Below are 20,367 nucleotides of genomic sequence, written 5' to 3'. Positions count from 1 at the left end.
CGAGTTTCCTCTCTCACCCAAAACACTCAACTAACACGAGCAAGAGGCTAAGAGAAATGATTTGAGGGGGGACCCTTCAACTGATTCCTGATGACGCCCGTGTGCTTCTTGGCTTGGTAGATTCTGCCTGACCCCGGACACAGTTCTCGCCACTAAAGTCGTTTCTCTTCACTGAGACTCCACGAGCAACCAGAGAGAGCGGACCCAGAAGAATGGACTAAGCTGTGGGATTATGAGTAGTCACAATTTGGGTTGCACTGCAGACAGAGTGTCATCTGTTTCTGTGTTCAGGACAAGCCCGTCCTAGTAAAGGGTTAGTCTCGTCAGCTGTGCGCGTAAGAGAGCTAAGAGAGGCTGGTCTTGTGAGTGGATATGCACTGCACTGAGAAGTAACCCACAGGTGCAGGCCCGAGGGCCCGGGACTACATACGGCAAAAGGGATGCTAGGTAACAATGGGCAGAAGAGAAGTGGATGATTGGGGGGAGAAGGAACCTGGTACCTGGTGTATCACAAATGAAGACTGTTCTTCTATGCTGAATCCTCCAAAATACCAGCCCTCCACCTCTCTCCTCCTTCACACTGGTTTATCGGCACTCAGAACAAGAACCACTGTCCTGTTAAATAGGCCACTGAGTCAGCAACATCTGGATCCCTTTCCCCTACCCCGACTCCAAGAACCAGTGATGTGTTCATCCCACCTGCTGCCCCTTCCCTCCTCACCTCCATGGTAGTAATCATCGGAGGAGTGCTTCCTCTTCTTCTTGTGCGTGTCCGTCCCCAAGAAATAAAGTTCGCTATCCTGGAATTGAAGAGGAAGAAGAATTGACCAACGAATAAGACGGGGCGCGATTTTGTTCTTCGATTTCTGACTTTGGAAAACAAAGTAAAATACGGGAAGTACTACGAATGGGTGCCAACAATGTTTATTTTAAGATAAACTTCTTTCTTCAAGTATGAGGAAATAGGATGCAAGACAGTTAAAAGCTTTCCTAATTCAAATGTGTAGAATTTACCTTTAACTTCTTCTTGGAAGAATTTCTGACCTGAGCAGCGATTTCTTCCTCTTCCCTTAAAAAGTCTTTGTAAGAACGTTTCTTTTCTCGTTGGCTTCGGCCAGCAGCTAGTCCTGTGTCCTCAGAGCTGTGATCACCATCAAAGCAATCTAAAAGCCGGGTTCATTTGGGAAAGGAAATGAGAAAGATTAAGTAAGTGGCAACCAAGTCACCACATATGTAAGGCAACAGGCCCTCCATTTCCAAGTTAAAATGTTTCAAGAAGCCCACTGGAATACGGGGCTAGGATCCAAGGGGACAAGTGTATTTCTTGATGACCTGGCTGCAAATACAAGAACCAAACCTGAAGAAACAATGCTTCCACGCTATGCAAAGCCCAATGTGCATCCTCAGACATGGTTTCTTAGTTGTGATTTGGCAGGTGGACACAGACTTGCAGAGGTAAGGCTGAAAAGAATAAGGATTCATGCGCTGTGCTGCTCTGTGGGAGTCCAAAACGTGACTCCTATCCCCAGACTCCTGCACGTGGAGCTGGCAAGGACCACGAGTGCTGCAGGGGATCACCCCAATAGACTAGAGACTTATATTTCAGACTCTCGTGTTGGAACCCTGTCCTGGTTTTCGCATCCATGGGCCCAGTTGGGGGATGTTGTGGAGGCTGAGTGTCATTAATACTGTTCTGGGCCAGCACTTGGGAGTCCAGGCTGTGATGGCCAGTCCTGGTCTCTATGTCCACAGGCTGCAAGGATTGAAGAGGAAACCCCCTTTGGAATGCTTCTCAGATTAAGGGGTCATACCTTCTTTCTTCACGGAGTCATCATAAGCCATGGTGGTCCTGCAGGGCCTTTGTGAATGTGTCACTGTGTCCAGGCTCCTTCCCGTCTACAGGACCAGGTCTGAGAAACAAAGAAGGAAAACCCTCCTGTAATGCGAAATCACTGTGGAGAAGCAACCTTCCAGATGGAAATGCGTAGTGATCCAAGGGCAGACTGGAAGGGCAGCAAGAAATAAAGGAGTGTCTCGTCACCTCCTCATTCTGCTTGTAAATGTATCGGGGTTGAGACTGCAGGAAGTGTACTGGGCTTAATTTGATTTGACTTATGAGTTAGAGTTGTGGTTTGGTGAAGTATATAAAATACCTCCCACAGAATAAAAAATACCTCAAAATTAATGAGAATTTCTGAAATGCCAACGGGACTGACAACATCGAGATGGTAAATACTGACATTAAGTCAGAGGGATAGGTTCAGTCACAGTTATGAAATGCACAGATAAAGCAGGATGCAGAGGAAGACAGATTACAGCAAACATTCCAGACCTTAAAGTCCTACCATGCGGATTGGCAACAGGCTAAAATCTATCGTGTTGCACTTTAAACAGAAATGATAACTTTACAGTGTAATTTTTTGGTCTGCATTTTGTTGGGCTATATGAATTTGCTCAAAACTGCAGAGGTATAAAAATAAGTATACTTCTTATATTGGTTGGCCACATGACAGCTTTCAAGGCTATCAAGCCTCTGTTAAAGGCTAGGCGGAAATAAGGAAGAATTCGTTTGTCCACTGGCGGTGAAGTTTTTGTGATTAAGATTTTTACTGATTCGAAGAGTTACTGTAATGTAAATGTTCTAAGTATTATCCTGAAGACGTTAAACTCTTTCTGGCATTCACGTTTATACGTCTACTATGACTTTGACAATGACAAGCTGTAGACTGCACTCTAGGATAAAGTTCTTCAAATACTTTAAGGACAGGTAATGTCGCAAGTCCCGCAGGAAGTCTTTGCAGGAAACTTAAAAATGACAGACTAAGTATATCAAAAAGTGTTCTCATCCAGTTAGTGAAATGCTTACAAGGTGATTGGATTGGCTATTTACTTAAATTTCATTTTATTTTCATTACTATAAGGGGATTGAGAAATGCTGACGGGCTCTCTGGTGAGACACTGCCAATCCCTTAGGCGGGCATGGGCAATGCTGAAGTGTGTAACTTTCGTGACAGAGAATCTGATTAACAAGGGGAACTTTCCTAAGTTACATCGAAGATAAACGAGAAGACTTAATTGCACGAGTCAGATAAAATACAGTGCGTAGACAAGCCTAAGTTGAGCGTACAAAGAGAAAAAGCATTACCAAGAATGATTTACAAGGAACATTCAGAAAAGTAACACAAAAAAGTACTTCTCCACTTCCCTGAGGAGAATGAAGAATGGAGTTGGTCAAGGTCAAGAGAATCTAGAGTGAAGTAAAGAAACCAAATCAGCTGGATTATTTGAGTGATAAACTGGAGAACTGCTTGCTCTGAGGGCTTGTCATAGGAAATGAAGGGGCTATAAGGTCAGATCTCATGTAGAAATATGAGGCAACTTGCACCATTGTAGCTAGATTTCCATGTTCCAGTATTCAACTTTCTCAGGTAGAAATTACTGCCCTCCCACCTGTTGGGATGAGCACTGGGTGTTGTACGGAAACCAATTTGACAATAGATTTCATTAAAAAAAAAAAAAAAGAAATTACTGCCCTCCCCTCTCCACACAAGTGGTGCAGACTGCAAGCGGTAAGACAAGGGGGAACGTCCGAGGGAATTATGTCCATTCATTTGAAAACAGTATACCCTCTCACTGGCACTAAAATATACTGAATTTATCAGAAAAAAAGATAAAGGTCCCGTTAGTTTTCACAGGCTGGTAATGCCAAGAAATACAGCAACTTGAGACCTGGAGTTTTAAATGTCTTTCATGCCAAATGAATTTTGGCTAAGAATGTTTGTTAAATAATAAGGAAAAAAATCTTAAACATTCGGGATCATAAATATGGCCATCAATTGGTTGTTAAGGCACTTCTGCAGGCCCCGAGACGTACGGGCAGGCCTTCTTTTTAGTAACATCAAAACTAACATAAACCAGAGTGGAACGGTCTAACAGTCAGAATGGGAGTAAGTACCTCTGAAGACAGTATGAGAGAGAACACCACGATGTGACTTTGGGGCTGTGAAAAAAGTGTTCGTGGTCTCTTAACTGACCGCTTTGGAAAACAACCAGTGGATTTAAAAAGTTGTGAAAGGGAACAGAAAATTAGCAGCTGATCCTCAGAGGCACGGGCAAATACAGAAAACACATGCTGGTATTGGCATGACGTACTGCAATTAGGCCTGCTCCTGTTTAAACTTTCAGAGAAACGCTGAAGAGCATTTTATACATTACAGGATTAAATAACCCGTAGAGAGAAAAAAAAAAAATAAATAAAATGAATGGGACCCGAAGGCAAGGCCGATTCACTAAAGAACTGGAATAGCCAAGAGCTTAAAAAACTTAACACACAGTGAACTCTGTTGCTCACAGCTTGGGCAGATTGATGGACCTTGCGTTTCGAGATTCTTTAAAATCAAGGTATTATTGCAGCTCAGGGGTTAGTTTGGGTTGCTGACTCACAGAGGAAAGATGAAACCAGATAAAGAAGTCTCAGGCAATAGTGTGGAAGAAAGGCAGAGTTAGGACAACATTTATATAGGATCAGATGACCCCTCGCTATTCCTTCCAGGTAATCATTATCCACGATAAATTCAGAGTTCAGGGTTAGGCAGCAGATTGTGGGACTAACGGAAGTGAAAAATATTATTAGCCTTGATTTTCACGTTAGAAGACAGAGGCCATAATTAACATGAAATGTTGGCACAACGAAAACAGGTGTTAAAACCCATTCTCCTGAATCCCATCATTTTGGAGTTTACGGAATTCAGTGTTGTCAACTTCAAGAGGCAGGGGTAGTTTTATAATTATGTTCTTCTCAGTGTGCTAAGAAATGATACTGTAAGTGAAAGTTTGTTACTTAATGTTGCTTATTCTTATTTTGCAGGTCCAAATGAGAAGTATTGAAACAAAAAGTTTCAGAAGGTGATTTTTTTTTTTTTTTTTTTTGCGGTAATCTGAGCCCCAGCGATCGTTGTGAACAAATTTCTTCATCCCAGAACGTGAGTACTGAAAAAGAGGGAACAGAGTAAGGCCCTCGATCCGAGCAGTGAGCGAAACGCTGAAATCCGGGTCTAGTCCGCGACGACAGCCATGTTCAAGGGTCCCGGTTTTCTTCCAGCCTTCCTCCAGGAACCCAAGTGGCCGGTCAGAGCAGGAAAAGGAAGGTGCTTTGCCAGCTGTTGCCAGTTGCTGAATTGCTACAGTTGTTTACTTCTAGGATAGAGCAGGTGCTGTCTTGTCATTTTTGTGGAGGTCGCCTCCAAACTCGGAACGCAGAGACTCCGAATTCCTGCCACTCCCTTCTCCAGGAACCTACCTATGCAGCACTCACAGCCCCTGCCAGCTCTGGAAACTGCAGAGATCCCGACAGCCTGGGATGGGGATTGAATCCTCTCATTGCAAGGGAGCTGAGCGGAACCACGACCACCGCACAGATCGGCTGACAACACACATTTCCAAAAAACCACCAGGACGAATTTTGACAAGCTTTGTCCAATCAACAGGCTTTCCTTTGACTGAGGTTTTTTTTTTTTTTTTTTTTTTTTTTTGGTTCTGCTATAAGGGGACATAACCGGCCACCAGCTTAACCGGCAGAGGGAGGGGGGAGAGGTCGCTCCTCCAATGCATAATATAAAGTGAACATATACAAGTAACAGCTGCGGGGGGACACGGGCCTTGTACGGAGAAGATCGCACCCCGAAGGCACGTTCCAACTGGGTCGCCCGCAAAGAGGACACATAACACCGGGTTATTTATACAGAGAGCCCCCAGGACCACCCTTTTTGCGGTCCCCACGCAAACCAATGGGATTCTCCCGGCAGTTTTGCAGCAACAGCTAGTTCAACAAAGCTCTGTGAAGAGGAAAAGAAGAAAGCTCCTCGCATCCTCTCCGCCGGCTTAGGGCCCAGCCCTCCCGCCGCCCCGGCCCCGGGGCTCTCTCGCCTTGACAGCCCGGGGCCCCCGCACCCCGGGTCCCGAGCCGCGCCGCGGCCCCGACCCGCTCCCCGCGGTCCCGGCGGCCTCCGGGCGCCCCCGAGGGCGGAGACGGCCCGGGCAGGGGGAGGGGCGGCCCCGGCCCGCAGGCCCCTGGGGCGGCCGCACGCCCCCTCCCGGCCCCGCAGCTTTCCCGCCTTCCCCATTTGAACAGCTCCCGCCCGCCTTCCTTCCGCGGCCCGCTCCAGCCCCTTCCCGGGGGCGGACTGCGGCCGCTACTCCAGTCCCCGGCTCGGCCCCTGGGCTAGGCCGCGCCGGGCCTGAGGCGCCCCCGCGGCGGTGTCGCGGGCCCAAGCGGCGGGTGGCGGCGGGGCGGGGCCGCTGCCGCCTCGGGGAGGGGGCCCAGCCCGGCCTCGTGGGGGCTCCGCTCGCCGCTACCTTCACTCGGCTCGCCCGGATCCCGCCTCAGCGCCGCCGACCGCCGCCATCTTGGAGAAGGAGAGAAAAGCGCGAGCGGCCAGGGAGCCTCAGTCGAGCCCAGAGCGCAGGCTCCGGCTCGGGAAGGGGACTCACGCTCCTGACGGAGCGCCGAGCGCATCGAAAGAAACGCGCTACTGGCTGAGCCCGGGAGCTGGAATTGATTGAGGAGTTGCCGGGAGCCAGGCGTGGGCTCGGAGCTTTACGAACGTTATGTCACTTAATCCTCGCTGCATCCCTGTGAGGTAGGTTTGGTCACATTTTGCGGATGAGAAACAGGCTCAGAGAGGTTAAGTGCCTTGCCCAACCGTACACAGGTAGTTGGGGGGAGGAGGCAGGTACCGCTCCAACTCTTGTGAATCGGAATGAGGTGAACTTTCTGCAAGACTATGCCATTTCCTTCGAGATATTTTTGTACATCAGTGCTGTCTCTGCAAACCCTTGACCGTGCAGATTAATAGTGCTTATTGGGAATTTGGCACTTACGTTTGGGTGCTTGGCATATTTCGGAAGAACGTATTTTTCTAACAATGAACTGTAAAATAATGTACATGGTGAGCCGTCATCTGCGTTTCTTCTCACATATTATTTGCATTTAAAAGTTGGAAACAGTCTTCCAACAAATGAAGAGATGCCACACACAGGAGAGAGACAGAGAGGGAGAGAGGGTTCTTCTGATTTGCTCTGGAGAATTTGGACCAATAGGTAGAAACTGCTGGGTGAAGATCTTGGTTCAATATGAAGACAAACTAATGTTTCTAGAGCAGTTCAGTCGTGTTTGGCTACCTCGTCAGATAGTGAGTTCCCCATTACCAGAGGAATTCAAGAAGAGCTAGTGTCCTACTTATTGTAGAATGGAGAGAGGTTAGCCGATCTAGGTTGGGTCGTAGAGTCGTGAACCCCATGACACTCTGCAAAATTACGTGTTTGTGCACATGCGTGTTTTTCTGGGTTTAGATCCTATCAAAGATTAGGAACCCTCGTCTTCCTGGGCTTTTGAGTCCAGAATTAGAAGGGCTGCTCGCAGGGGTTTTAATCATGCTGCTCGCTTTGCGCACTTAGACGTTGAGATGAAGAGAAGCAGATGAGTTGGCTCACAACGCACCGCCAGTTAGTGATCAGAGAAGGATGAGAAGCCAGATTATTTGGCTCTTGGTTCGGTGCTCGTGTCACCGTATGATGCTCTCTCTCCCTCTGCACTGAGTTGAATGTCGGATTCCGTTTAATCATGGCCCTTCACAGTCGTGAGATGCGAGATGTTCAAACACCTGAGACAAAGCGGTTGCATTTATTCCCCAAACGTAACTGCGAATAGTTAATAAAACTGCCATCATGGCCCCATCCTGCCCATCAAAAAGATAGTCAGTGAGTTTCACCAAGAGTTATGGGATTGCTCTTCTGGGACATCTTGCCTGACATTAGGCCTCCCTGTGAGGTATTTAAGCGCCATGAGAATGTACTTTCACTCCTGTTCTTCAGGGTTGCTCAGGATGTTTTCGGCTGGAAGGGACGTAATCCCAATTGAAAACAGTTCACCAGAAAAGGAGACTTTATTGGCTGACAGCACTGAAAGGTCTGGTACCTTTGGGCATGGCTGGATCCAGGGAGGATCTCAAGTTTCTGGAGAGGGGTTCTTTCCTCTGGGTTGGCTTTATTCTCAGGCTGCAGGTGATGAGTCCACCTCCAGGCTGTATCATCCTTGCTACTGGCAGTGTCCCTGGGTAGGGACTTTCTTTTACCCATTTGTTTTGGGAGATTCTCATTGCCTGAATTAGATCATGTATCCAAACAGAAAGCAATCACTATGGGCAAAGTCGTGGGGTATGCTGATTGGCTAAATCAGGTCACATGCTCACGCTTTAAAGCAGCATAAACTCGAGGAGAATCAGGGATTCTTGTCAGAAGGGTAAAGGAGCGCTAGGCAAAGCCGATAGCTGTCCACCCAGCTGTACCACTCGCTTGGACCCTGCTTCGTCCCGTTTGTCCTGTGTCTTCTTTCATCCCTCATGAGATTGGGCATATCAAATAATTGCCCGTGTTAACCTTCTGCAGACCGGAAGTCTATCACCCCTCGGTCTGCCCTCTCTGTTCCCTGATCCCAGTCTGGTATCACTGCCTGTCCATTCATTCATTCATTCATTCATTCATTTAACAGATATTTATTGGAAACACGGCCTGTGTGAGGCACTGTCCTGGGTGTTCAGAATAGAACAATGAACAAAACTGGGAGTGTCTGGACCCCCCCCCCCCCCCCCCCCCGCCCGGAGTTTACGTTCTAATTGGGTTGGGAACAGAAAATAGATACCGTGTTAGGTGGTGATCAAAGGTGGAGAAAAAAATGCCCAGTAGGGTAAGATACCAGGAGGGAGTGGAAGTAGGGATTGTTATTTAAAGTAGCGATCAGAGATGCTCCTCTGACTGACATGTGCACTGGAGGCGGAAGGAGAGGCCGGCCCAGCCAGCAGTGGGCTGGTGGCGGAGGCTCAGAGGCCATAGCTCCGGGAATGGATGCTAGGCCTTCCTCTGAGCCTCGATGGAAAAATATTCTCCACCTAATACCCTGCCATGGTTCCTTTGTTTTTGCAACGTGGAAGGAGAGAAAGGTGGACCACTTGGTAGCCCGAAGTGGAGAAGGGCCTGGTCACGCAGACTTTGTGAGTGAGAACGCCGTCCCCTGAAAACAGGAGGATGGCATCTGGGATGTGTGAAGGGTGGGTGCTCTCTGGTCCTGGGGCTGGTCTCTGGCTCACGGGACCCGAGGAAACCATCAAATCCTACTTGATTTGGATGTGTTCTTCCCTGCACTGTATTTCCATGCTTTGGCCTCATCAGCTGTGTTGTGAGCGGCTTCGTTGCATCAGTCCGCATAGATATGCTGAGGACAGGGCCCTTTGGGCTGGGAGTGCACAGACCTAATTAAAACTACCGTAAGTGGCAAGAAGAAGTTTATGGCTCGCGGTGAAGAAATGCTAGGAGCCGGAGAAAAGCTAGCCGTCTAGGCCTCCGGGTCCAGGGATTCAGATCCCTCCCTCTTACCTCTGTTCTCTCAGGTGGGCCGTCCTCGCGGGCCTGGAGTCACGGCCACATGTAGCCCAGGCTTCTAGGCTTACGGTGGTGAGCAAAGAGGGAAGAGGGCTTCCCCATACCAGCTCCATGGGAAGGAATCCCAGGCAAGAATGATTGGTTGGCTTGGGGTCAGGTGGTCGTTCCGTGCTGTGATGGATCATTTCTGGCAGAACCATGAAGTTGGAGTCATTTCCCAAAAGAACAGGGGAATCTATTCTGGGATGACAAATAGTAAGTCCTCTGTAATGAGGCTGTGATGCCCTGTCCTTGCTTTTGAGGGGCTACTGCCTCGTGTGCAGTCTTGATTCTTCACATCCCTTGACCCTGCCCCAGCCACACCGACCGACTTCCGGTTCCCTAGACTTCCGGTTCCCTAGACTTCCGGTTCCCTAAGCGCGGAGTGCCCCACCGTGCATCGATGCCATTGTGCACACGTTTCCTTGTCTGCGGTGTGCTCCCTCCTTGCCACCACCGCTCGACCACTTTTGCCAGCTCCGTACCCAGAAAACTCCTATTTGTTCTACAAGACGTAGCTTGAATGCCGCCTGTCCGAATCATGCTCCGTGTTCCCACACGCTCGATTTCGTGTCTCTACCACTACGCTTCCCACATGGATGTCAGCAATCCCCTGACATCCCTCCTCTCCCTACTCCTCAAGGGCAGGATCTAAGTCATCTTTGTCCCTCCAGCCACATGGCGGGTATTCAGCAAATCCTTTTGATTGGATGTTGTTGAATGAACAGTAGGGCAGACCATTTTTTCTGGGGACTCAAGGCGACAGGGGTGCAAGCTTCTTGGGAAAGTTACATAGATGGCGTGGCGGCCCTGGGTTTACCTGCTTCACCGCTCATCTGCAGCAGACGTCACAGCTCAGACTTCAGGGGTGGCCGTGGAATGCCAGCCTGGTGATCGTAATACCCAGCTTGAGCTTTCCTGGGGCTGTGTCAAAACTTCAAAGGCAGGAGCCTGTCTGAGAAAGTGAGAAGACACCCAAAGAGCTTGAAGATGCTCGGTGCCCGGATCAAGCTGTCCTCTGCTCCTTCCATGCCTTACTGCGTGAGTCAGGGATCTCCCCTACCTGTTGGTATAAACTGGCTGGGGGCTCCTCTGTCCTTTGGAGCCCAGAGGAGCTCTCGAGTCCCTCGGCTTCAAGAAAGAGGAAGCCCTCTAAGCTGGTCCTTGCCTGTAGGGCAAGGTCCTTGCCTGTAGAATAGGGTGGGCGGGCATTCCTGGTGGAAGAGATTGGGTAAAGGGAGGCAGGGAGGCTCAGGGCGGCACCACATGCTCAGAATGACAAGCAGTGGGGTCAGGTGTGTTAGTGCTGGGGGAAGTCTGGGCCACGTGGAGAGTTATGTACTTAGTGTGGAAGGGCTGGGCCAGCACCTGCCCTCTCCTCCCAACCTGGCTGTCTCTGTCCTCCACTGTGCATTTCTAGCTGATGGTGGTGACCCTCAATTTCTTCTTTCCTTCTCCCCCAGCCTTACGGGAAAATATTTTAAACTTAAAAGTTCAAAGTACAAATATTCATGTACCCACCTCCCAGATTAAACCAATGTTAACATTAGTCTCCTTATATTGGCTTGTTTTAAAATTGTATTTAATTAAAAAAAATCTTTTTTAGGAAAGAAAGCATGAATGAGCCCCATCTCTATCCCCAGCATCAATAATAGCTCATTGCCTTGTCTTTTCTCAGAGGAATTGAAATTGGTGTGTGTCCTTCCTGTCCATGTTTTGATCATATATAGGCACAAGAGGCAGAGTAGCCTAATTAATGATTAAGAGTATTAACTCAGGAGCCAGACTTACTGGGTGAAAGTCTAACCCTTTCTTTCTTTCTTTCTTTCTTTCTTTCTTTCTTTCTTTCTTTCTTTCTTTCTCTCTCTCTCTCTCTCTCTCTCTCTTTCTTTCTTTCTTTCTTTCTTTCTTTCTTTTGAGAGAGAGAGTGCACACACATAAGTGGGGGAGGGGCAGAGAGAGAGAAAGAGAGAATCCCAAGCAGGCTCTGCATTGTCAGCACAGAGCACGGTGTGGGGCTCGAACCCACAAACTGAGATTATGACCTGAGCTGAAGTCAAGAGTTGGATGCCCAACTGAGTTGGAGCTCAACTCTATTACTTTTTGCTGTGTAACCTTGAGCAAATTCCGGACATCTCAGGGTCCCAATGTCTCTCTTCTCAAAATGGATAGAAGGAAAGCAAAGCCCTTACACAGCAGTGTCTGATACCTGGCAGGTACTGTATGTGTTCATTACCATTACGCAGGAATAATATATGGTGTTGTGTTGTGTTGCACCATACCAGCACTGTTTTGCAAAGCTATGTAAGTGGTATGGGACCATTTGGTAGCAATGTGTGTTTTTCTTTTTGTTTTTTGTTTTTCTTTTTAATATAAGTTATTGTCAAGTTAGCTAACATGCAGTGTATACGGCGTGCTCTTGGTTTTCGGGGTAGATTCCCATGATTCGTTGCTTACATACAACGCCCAGTGCTCATCCCTAACAAGTGCCCTCCTCAATGCCCATCACCCATTTTCCTCTCTCCCCTGCCCCCCACCCATCAACCCTCAGTTGGTTCTCTGTATTTAAGAGTCCGTTATGACTTGCCTCCCTCCTTCTCTGTTTGAAACTGTCTTTTCCCCTCCCCCTCCCCCATGGTCTTCTGTTAAGTTTCTCAAGTTCCACATATGAGTGAGAACGTATGATATCTGTCCTTCTCTTACTGACTTATTTCACTCAGCATAATACCCTCCAGTTCCATCCACGTTGCTGCAAATGGCAGGATTTTATTCTTTCTCATTGCCAAGTAGTATTCCACTGTATACATAAACCACGTCTTCTTTATCCATTCATCAGTTGGTGGACATTTAGGCTCTTTCCATACTTCGGCTATTGTTGAAAGAGCTGCCATAAACATTGGGGTACATGTGCCCCTGTGAGTCAGCACTTCTGTATCCTTTGGATAAATTCCCAGTACATAATTTGTGTTTTTCAATCAACATACCATGTTTGGGAGACGTTGCTTCTAGCCAAATTGGAATACCAGGGACCAGATTTCTCTTGCTGCCTGAAGCAATCAACAAAAAGATCCAGACAAAATATAGGAGATGAGGATATTCAGACCTTGAATATCAGGCAGCACAGGACAGCGATCCCCAAGATGATGGGAGGCAAACAGTGTGAGCCCTATGATTGCCTTGGTTTACTGCCTGAAGTTTCCAGAGTACGGTGTAGGGAAGGGTACCTCAGGTGGAGCCTGGTGATCTCCCTGAGTTGAGGAGAGGGAGCTGGGAGTTTGGAGAGATCAAGGTGGCCGGGATTCTCAGGCAGAGTGTGAATGAGGCGAGCCCTGCCCAGAAAGGGCTCCAGAGCTCCACAGGGAGCTTGACCAGTCGGTGCCTGTGTGCGAAGAAACTACCTAAGACCAGGGAAAGAACTACTCAAAAGGATTAGAGAGAGCAATCCCTATAGTTCACAAAGGGTGGGGGGATAGTTCAGGTTCTCATCAGCCAGAATGGAAAAATCTGGTAATTCATGAACTATCTGCTAGAGTGCTCAGTTGTGGGAGGAAAGTTAACCCAGAATAGAGGCTGCTCTGATCCCACCTAACAAAATTTAAAAACAAACCTTGAGAGGATCAAACTGTTTCCAAGTAACTTAATTGTATCACAGAACAAACCCCAGGACTATCTATATGAATGCAAAATATCCAGTGCACTACCAAGCCAAAATTCAGTCTCTTGCAGTCAATCAAAATTGGGAGGCGTGCAAAGAAGCAATTAACTATGACCCATAATGAGGAGAAAAATCCATCAGTATAAACAGACCCATAAAAGACACAAACGATAGACTTAGTAGACAAGGATATTAAAACAATAATTATAACCACATTCCATATGTTCCAAAAGGAGAGAGCAAAGATTAAACATGCTGAGCAGAGACATGAAAGGTATAAAAGGGATTCAGGAGGTCACATGGTTCTGGGAAGCTGGAACAGATCTACTTTGCCCTGTTACTCCTACTAAGTACAACTACAATCTCTGGACATTATATAAAAACAAAAAACACAAAATCAAAAAACAAATATAAGACGACACTGAAAGTTGGGGAGAGTAAGGTAGATTTCAGGACCCAAACCATATGCCCTTCTTACACCATACACAAAAATCAACTCAAATACATTAAAGACATAACTGGAAGACTCAAAACTATAAAACTGCCAGAGGAAAACACGGGGGGAGGGTCTATGACATTGGTCTTGGCGAGGATTTCTTTGGGGGAGGTGGAGTAGGGGGAGGATATGATGCTAAAAGCAAAGGCAATAAACAAGTGGGACTCCATCAAACTAAAAAGTTTCTGCATGACAGAGGAAAGAGTCAAGAAAATGAAAAGGGACCCTATGGAATACGAGAAAGTGTTTGCAAATCACCTATTGGATAAGAGTATAATGTCAAAAATATGTAAAGAACTCATACAAGTCAGTACCATAAGAACAAATAGCCCAATTAAAAAAATGGGCGGGGTGCTTGGGTCGCTCAGTCCGTTAAGTGTCGGACTTGGGCTCAGGTCATGATCTCACAGTTGGTAAGTTGGAGCCCCGCGTTGGCTCTGTGCTGACAGTGCAGAGTCTGGAGACTGCTTCGGATTTTGTGTCTCCTTCTCTGTCTACCCCTCCCACTCCCCGGCACGTGCTCTGTCTCTCTCAAAGATAAATAAACATTAAAAAAAAAACATAATGGGCAGTGGACCGCAATAGACATTTTTCCAAAGAAGAAGCACAGGTAGCCAACAGGAGCATGAAAATGTGTTTGGTGTCATGCATCACCAGGGAAACGCAAATCGAAACCACAATGAGACATCACCTCACACCTGTTAGGATGGCTATTATCAAAAAGTCAAAAGATTAAACAAGTGTTGGTGAGGATGTGGAGAAAAGGGAGCCCCAGTGCACTGTTGGTATGAATATAAATTGGTGCAGCCCCTATGGAAACAGTATGGGGGTTCCTCAAAAAATTAAAAATAGAAGTACCATGTGATCCAGAAACCCCACTTCTGGGTAAATATCCAAAAGAAATCACATCACAATCACTGTCTCAAAGAGATACCTGCATTTTCTTGTCCATTGCAGAATTACTCACTATAGCCAAGATATGGAAACAATCTAAGTGTCTGTTGACAGATACGTAGATAAAGAAAATGTGAGGGGAGTGTGTGTGTAATGGAATATTACTAAGACTTTAAAAAGAAGGGAATCCTGCTTTTTTTGGCAGCATGGATGGACCCAAGAACATTATGTGAAGTGAAATAAGCCAGAAAGACTTATATGTGGAATCAAAACAAAACAAAACAAAACAAAACCAAAAACCAAAAACCAAAACCCAAAAACCCACCCCCCTCAAGCTTATAGTAGAATGGTGGTTACCAGAGGCTGGAGGTGGGGGTGAGGAAAAAGGAGGGATATTGATCCAAGGGTACAAACTTGTAGTTAAAAGCAACCAAGTTCTGGGGCATGCAGGTGGCTCAGTGGGTTGAGCATCCGACTTTGGCTCAGGTCATGATCTCGCAGTTCCTGAGTTTGAGCCCTGTATTGGGCTCTCTGCTGTCAGCACAGAGCCCACTTCAGATCCTCTGTCCTCTTCTCTCTGCCCCTACCCCACTTGCACGTGCATGCATCTCTGTCTCTCTCTCTCTCTCAAAAATAAATAAACATTAAAAAAAAAAAAAAAGATAGGGATGCCTGGGTGGCTCAGTCTGTTGAGCGTCCAACTTTGGCTCAGGTCATGATCTCACGGTTTGTGAGTTCGAGCCCCACATTGGGCTCTGCTGACAGCTCAGAGCCTGGAGCCTGCTTCAGATTCTCATTCTCTCTCTCTCTCTCTCTCTCTCTCTCTCTCTGCCCCTCCCCTGCTCATTGTCTCTCCCTCCCTCCCCCTCAAAAATAAACTAACATTAATAAAAAAGATGACTAAATTCTGGAGACCTAGTGAATGTCATGGTGACCATAGTTAGTAACAGTGTATCGTGTACTTGAGATTTTCCAAGAGAGTAGAGCTCAAGTATTCTTAACACACACACACACACACACACACACACACACACACACACACAATGACTGGGAGGTGATGGATGTGTTAATTAGTTTGGTTGTGTTCATCACAATGTGTATGTATATTAAAACATGTCATATACCTTAAATAATATAGTTTTTATTTCAAAAAGAAGGTCATAAACCTACAAACGTATATAGAGTTGTTCCTAACATTTCCTTATTATTTTGGTGTCTGTGGGGTTTGTAGTGATGCCACATTTTATTCCTGATATTGGCAATTTGTGTTTTTTCTCTCTCTCTGCCAGTTTTATTGATCTTTGTTTCACTGATTTTCTCCATTGTTTTTCTGTTTTCAATTCCATTGATTTCTGCTCTTTATTATTTCCATCTTTCTGCTTGCTTTTAGTTTTTATCTTCTTTTTCTAGGTTCTAGAGGTGGAAGCTTCAGTTACTGATTTTAGACACTTCCTTTTTTTGGATGTATACATTTGGCGCTATAAATGTCCTTCTTAGCCCTGCTCTAGCTGTTGTCCTATGACTTTTGATGCATTGTATTTTCTTTTTTTGTGTTTATTTATTTGGGGGGGGGGGAGCAGAGAGAGAGAGAGAGAGAGAGAGAGAGAGAGAATCTGAAGCAGGCTCCAGGCTCTGAGCTGTCAGCACAGAGTCTGATGTGGGGTTCAAACTCTCAAACCGTGACCCGAGCCGAAGTCGGAGCTTAACCGACTGAGTCACCCAGGTGCCCCGATGCATTGTATTTTCATTCAGTTCAGCACTGTGGTGTATTTCTTTGAGACTTCCTCTTTGGCTTATTTAGAAGTGTGTTGCTTAGTTTTCAAGTATGTGGAGACTTTTCTGTTATTATCTTTCTGTTCTTGATTTCTAGTTTGATTCCACTGGTCCATGAACATACTAGGTCATATTATCTTGATTGCGGTGACAGTTTCACTGGCATTTACCTATGTCAAAACTCCAAGAAATATCAACCCTTTAAATATGTGCAGCTTAATATGTGTCAGTTATACTTCAATAAAGGTGTCAAAATGTGGGAAAAAAAAGACTCAGAATTTCTGGAAGTGAAATCTACAATGTCTGAGATGAAAAATGTGTGAGGCAGGACTGATGGCCAATTAGACACTGAAGAAGGTAAGATGAATGAACTTTTAAGATATAGTGAGATGAACAATCCAAAATGAAACACAGAGAGGAAAAAAGACCCCCTTCCCCCCAAAATAAAGAGTAGCAGTAAGCTGTGGGAAACTGTAAACTTAATAGAAGTGTACTTTGAGTCCCTGAAAGAGGAGAGTGGATTAAAACTTATATATTAGAAGAAATATTCATAGAAAAATTTTCAAATTTCCAAACTCACAAAAGTAAAGAAAAAGACACCAGTGCACATCATAACCTATTTGCTTGAAGCTAAGGATAGAGAAAAAACCTTAAAAGCATCCAGAGAAAAAGAAGACATGTGCACGAAAGGCTTACCTCCGTGGGCCTAAGGCTACTTCCCTTAGAAAAGTCTGCAAGCGGGGGCACCTGGGTGGCTCAGTCGGTTGAGTGTCCGCCTTCGTCTCAGGTCATGATCTCACGGTTTGTGGGTTCCCACATTTGGCTTGCTGCTGTCGGTGCAGAGCCTACTTCAGATCCTCTGTCTCCTACTCTCCCTGCCCATCCCCAACACACACTCTCTCCTCTCTCAAAAATAAATAAACATTAAAAAAAAAAGAGAGAGAAAACTCTGCAAGTGAGTTTGACCTTTGTCTGATGTCTGGGAACTTGGCTTTCGAGAGGCTTCCCGAATATGAGCTGAGAAGGACGCTTTTCCTTTGTAACGTTCTTTCCCCAAACCCAATAATCCTGCCCTCATCATGAGAAAATTCACAGGTGCACCCTAAATTGAGGGACATGCTACAAAATACCTGGCCAGTACTCCTTGAGATCATCAAGGTCATGAAAAGCAGGAAATACTGAAAAACTGTCAGACCGCAGGAGACTAGCACAGCTCAGTGCAAAGTAGCCATCTGGACTGGACCTTGAAACACACAAAGGTCAGTGATAGAAACCTGGTAAAACACAAAGTCTACAGTTTAGTTCATAGTAACCTACCAATGTGGGTTTCTTAGACTTGGCAGGTTTATAACAGTAATCAGAGATAGTAATAGGGAAAACTGAAACAATATGAGGGGTGTATGAGAACTTTCTCCTGCCTGTGCAAGTTTTCTGTGCGTGTAAGATTATTCCAAATAAAAGGTTTATTTTAAAAAAGGTCATCCTTTGAGAAGTTTGATACAATCAATGAATCTCTAGTTGGACTGATCGGGGAAAAAAAAAAGAAAGCATAAAATACCAACATCAGAAGTCAAGCTATAAAATGCGCGCACGCGCGCACACACACACACACACACACACATGATTATCTTGGCTCTCAGTCTATGTTGACACAGGTACATCCAGGTAATTAATTTTTACAGCTGTATAGTACTCTGTTCTCGCAGTGTGCCAGAATTTATTTATTCATTGTCATCACCGTGGGCATTTAAATTATATCCATTTAAGTGATTATTATAAGCAGTAGCACAGTAATCTTGTTCAAGTCTCTTGTGCAGTTATCTGAGAATTTCCTTGAGGAGACTCCCAGGGAAGGAAATGCTGTATCCTAGGGCATATATTTACCTTTAACAGAAGATTGCCAGGTTGCTTTCCAAAGTGGTTGAATGGACTTCTGTATTTTATTTTTTTTACCCTTGGCCTCCTGAGGTCTGTTCTGCCTGATTTGCCGACTCCCATCTCTCTCCGCCTCTCCATCCCTCCCATCTGTGAGATGGCTGATTAAGGTTGATCCTGGGTGATGGAAACAATGTGGCCCCTTTCACCCAGACCTGAAGTAACCGTAATTACCTCTTGAATTTCACTCTTCCCAAACGTTCTCAAAGCTACAATTTCCTAGTCGAGTCTAGCATAAGAGGAATCAGCATGGCATACATACTTGGCCATTCCCCACGCTACCCAGGAAACCGAAGATCATGTTCACAGATACCAGTTCATCTGCTTGCAAGTTTGAGATACACATCTTATTCCCATATGAACTCCTTTTTGGTAGCTGCCGGTCTCATCCTGTTGGTTTCTCAGATGACAAAAGTGACATTCAGAAAGGTTAAGTGATACACTCCAAGGTCACACAGTATATTGATGGCATTATAAATTTTCGGTGTTCTTACCAAAGATGCATAACCTGAATCTGATTGTGAGAAGACATCAGACAAACTCCAAACGAAGGACATTCTACAATATGACTGGCTTGTACTCTTAAAAAAAAAAAAAATCAGTGCCGGGGATATGTGGGAAATCTATACCTCCTCTCGGTGTTGTTGTAAACCCAAATCTGCTCTAAAAATAGCCTTAAAAAAATGTCATGGGGGCGCCTGGGTGGCTCAGTCGGTTGAGCAGCCGACTCTTGATTTCAGCTCAGGTCATGATCCCAGGGTTGTGGGATTGAGCCCTGCATCGGGCTCTGTGCTGAGCATGAAGTCTGCTTCAGATTCTCTCCCTCTCAGAGGCAAACCATAAGAGACTCTTAAATATAGAGCACAAGCCGAGGGTGATGGGGATGGGGGGTTGGGGGGCAGGGAAAATGGGAGATGGGCACTGAGGAGGGCACTTGTTGGGATGAGCACTGGGTATTTATGTAAGTGATGAATCACGGGAATCTGCCTCCAAAGCCAAGAGCACACGGTATGTACTGTATGTTAGCTAACGTGACAAATTATTAATAAAATAAAATATAAAAATAAATGAAAAATTATCTCCCCCCCCTTCCCTGCTTGCACTGTCTCTCTAAAAACAAACAAAAATGTCATGAAGCATGCATGTATGGATATGTGCACACACACACCCACACACAACTGGAGAACTATTGTACATTAACAGAGACTAACCGGACTTCAAGGCTGTAATCATCAAGGCAGTACGGTACGGGCACAAGAACAGACACTCAGATCAATGGGACAGAATAGAGAACCCAGAAATGGACGCACAAACGTGTGGCCAACTAATCTTTGACAAAGCAGGAAAGAATAGCCAGTGGAATCAAGACAGTCTCTTCAGCAAGTGGTGCTGGGAAAACTGGACAGCGACATGCCGAAGAATGAACCTGGACCACTTTCTTACACCATCCACAAAAATAAACTCAAAATGCATGAAGGACCTAAATGTAAGACAAGCCATCGAACTCCTCGAGGAGAAAGTGGGCAAAAACCTCTTTGTGGCTGCAGCATCTTCTTACTCAACATGTCTCCGGAGGCAAGGGAAACAAAAGCAAAAATGATCTATTGGGACCTCATCAAAATAAAAAGCTTCTGCACAGCAAAGGAAACAATCAGCAAAACTAAAAGGCAACAGACAGAATGGGAGAAGATATTTGCAAACGACATATCAGATAAAGGGTTAGTATCCAAAATCTATAAAGAACTTATCAAGCTCAACACCCAAAAAACAATCCAGTGAAGAAATGGGCAAAAGAGATGAATAGACACTTCTCCAAAGAAGACATTCAAATGGCCACCCGACACATGAAAAAAATGCTCAACGTCACTCATCGTCAGGGAAATACAAATCAAAACCACAATGAGATATCACCTCACACCTGTCAGAATGGCTAACATCAACAACTCAGGCAACAACAGATGTTGGTGAGGATGCGGAGAAAGAGGAACACTTTTGCACTGCTGGTGGGAATGCAAACTGGTGTAGTCACTCTGGAAAACGGTATGGAGGTTCCTCAAAAAATTGAAAATAGGACTACCCTATGACCCAGCAATTGCACTACTAGGTATTTATCCAAGGGATACAGGTGTGCTGTTTCAAA

At 45.7% G+C, this 20,367-nt stretch overlaps 1 protein-coding gene and 2 long non-coding RNA genes across 10 annotated transcripts in view; 1 reads left to right on the top strand and 2 right to left on the bottom strand.

Annotated features, from left to right (window-relative positions):
* Window positions 1-6,464, bottom strand: part of HMGXB4 (HMG-box containing 4) — a 56,659-nt gene extending 50,195 nt beyond the window's left edge. For 3 of the 6 annotated variants that reach the window (XR_006709217.1, XR_006709218.1, XM_045465408.1), the window contains exons 1-4: window positions 6,355-6,464; window positions 1,812-1,910; window positions 1,015-1,163; window positions 722-800 (exon numbers count right to left, since the gene is read on the bottom strand). Coding sequence is in view for 1 of the 6 variants with exons in the window: in XM_045465408.1 (XP_045321364.1) it covers window positions 722-800; window positions 1,015-1,163; window positions 1,812-1,842 (259 nt within the window). In the remaining 5 variants the exon portion in view is untranslated. Of the gene's footprint in view, window positions 1-500; window positions 616-721; window positions 801-1,014; window positions 1,164-1,811; window positions 1,911-6,354 lie in introns of those variants that run through there. The other 3 variants (XR_006709219.1, XR_006709220.1, XR_006709221.1) reach the window with 3 other exon arrangements.
* Window positions 6,365-20,367, top strand: part of LOC123591306 — a 121,211-nt gene continuing 107,208 nt past the window's right edge. Inside the window, exon 1 of one of the 2 annotated variants that reach the window (XR_006709223.1) lies at window positions 6,365-6,638. This is a non-coding gene — a long non-coding RNA (uncharacterized LOC123591306). The remainder of the gene's footprint in view (window positions 6,639-20,367) is intronic. The other variant, XR_006709224.1, reaches the window with a different exon arrangement.
* Window positions 9,164-18,609, bottom strand: LOC123591308. Of its 2 annotated transcripts, XR_006709227.1 has the most exons (4): window positions 16,989-18,609; window positions 10,295-10,429; window positions 9,430-9,675; window positions 9,164-9,305 (listed from the first exon to the last, which is right to left on the bottom strand). It is a non-coding gene; the product is annotated as an uncharacterized LOC123591308 (long non-coding RNA). The 2 variants fall into 2 exon arrangements; XR_006709226.1 differs by having other exon boundaries at window positions 9,164-9,675.

This window comes from Leopardus geoffroyi, chromosome B4 (assembly GCF_018350155.1).
Source record: "Leopardus geoffroyi isolate Oge1 chromosome B4, O.geoffroyi_Oge1_pat1.0, whole genome shotgun sequence".
NCBI classification, from domain to species: Eukaryota; Metazoa; Chordata; class Mammalia; order Carnivora; family Felidae; genus Leopardus; species Leopardus geoffroyi.
The sequence above is the reverse complement of the archived record's forward strand: the minus strand, read 5'-3'. Positions and strand labels throughout refer to the sequence as shown.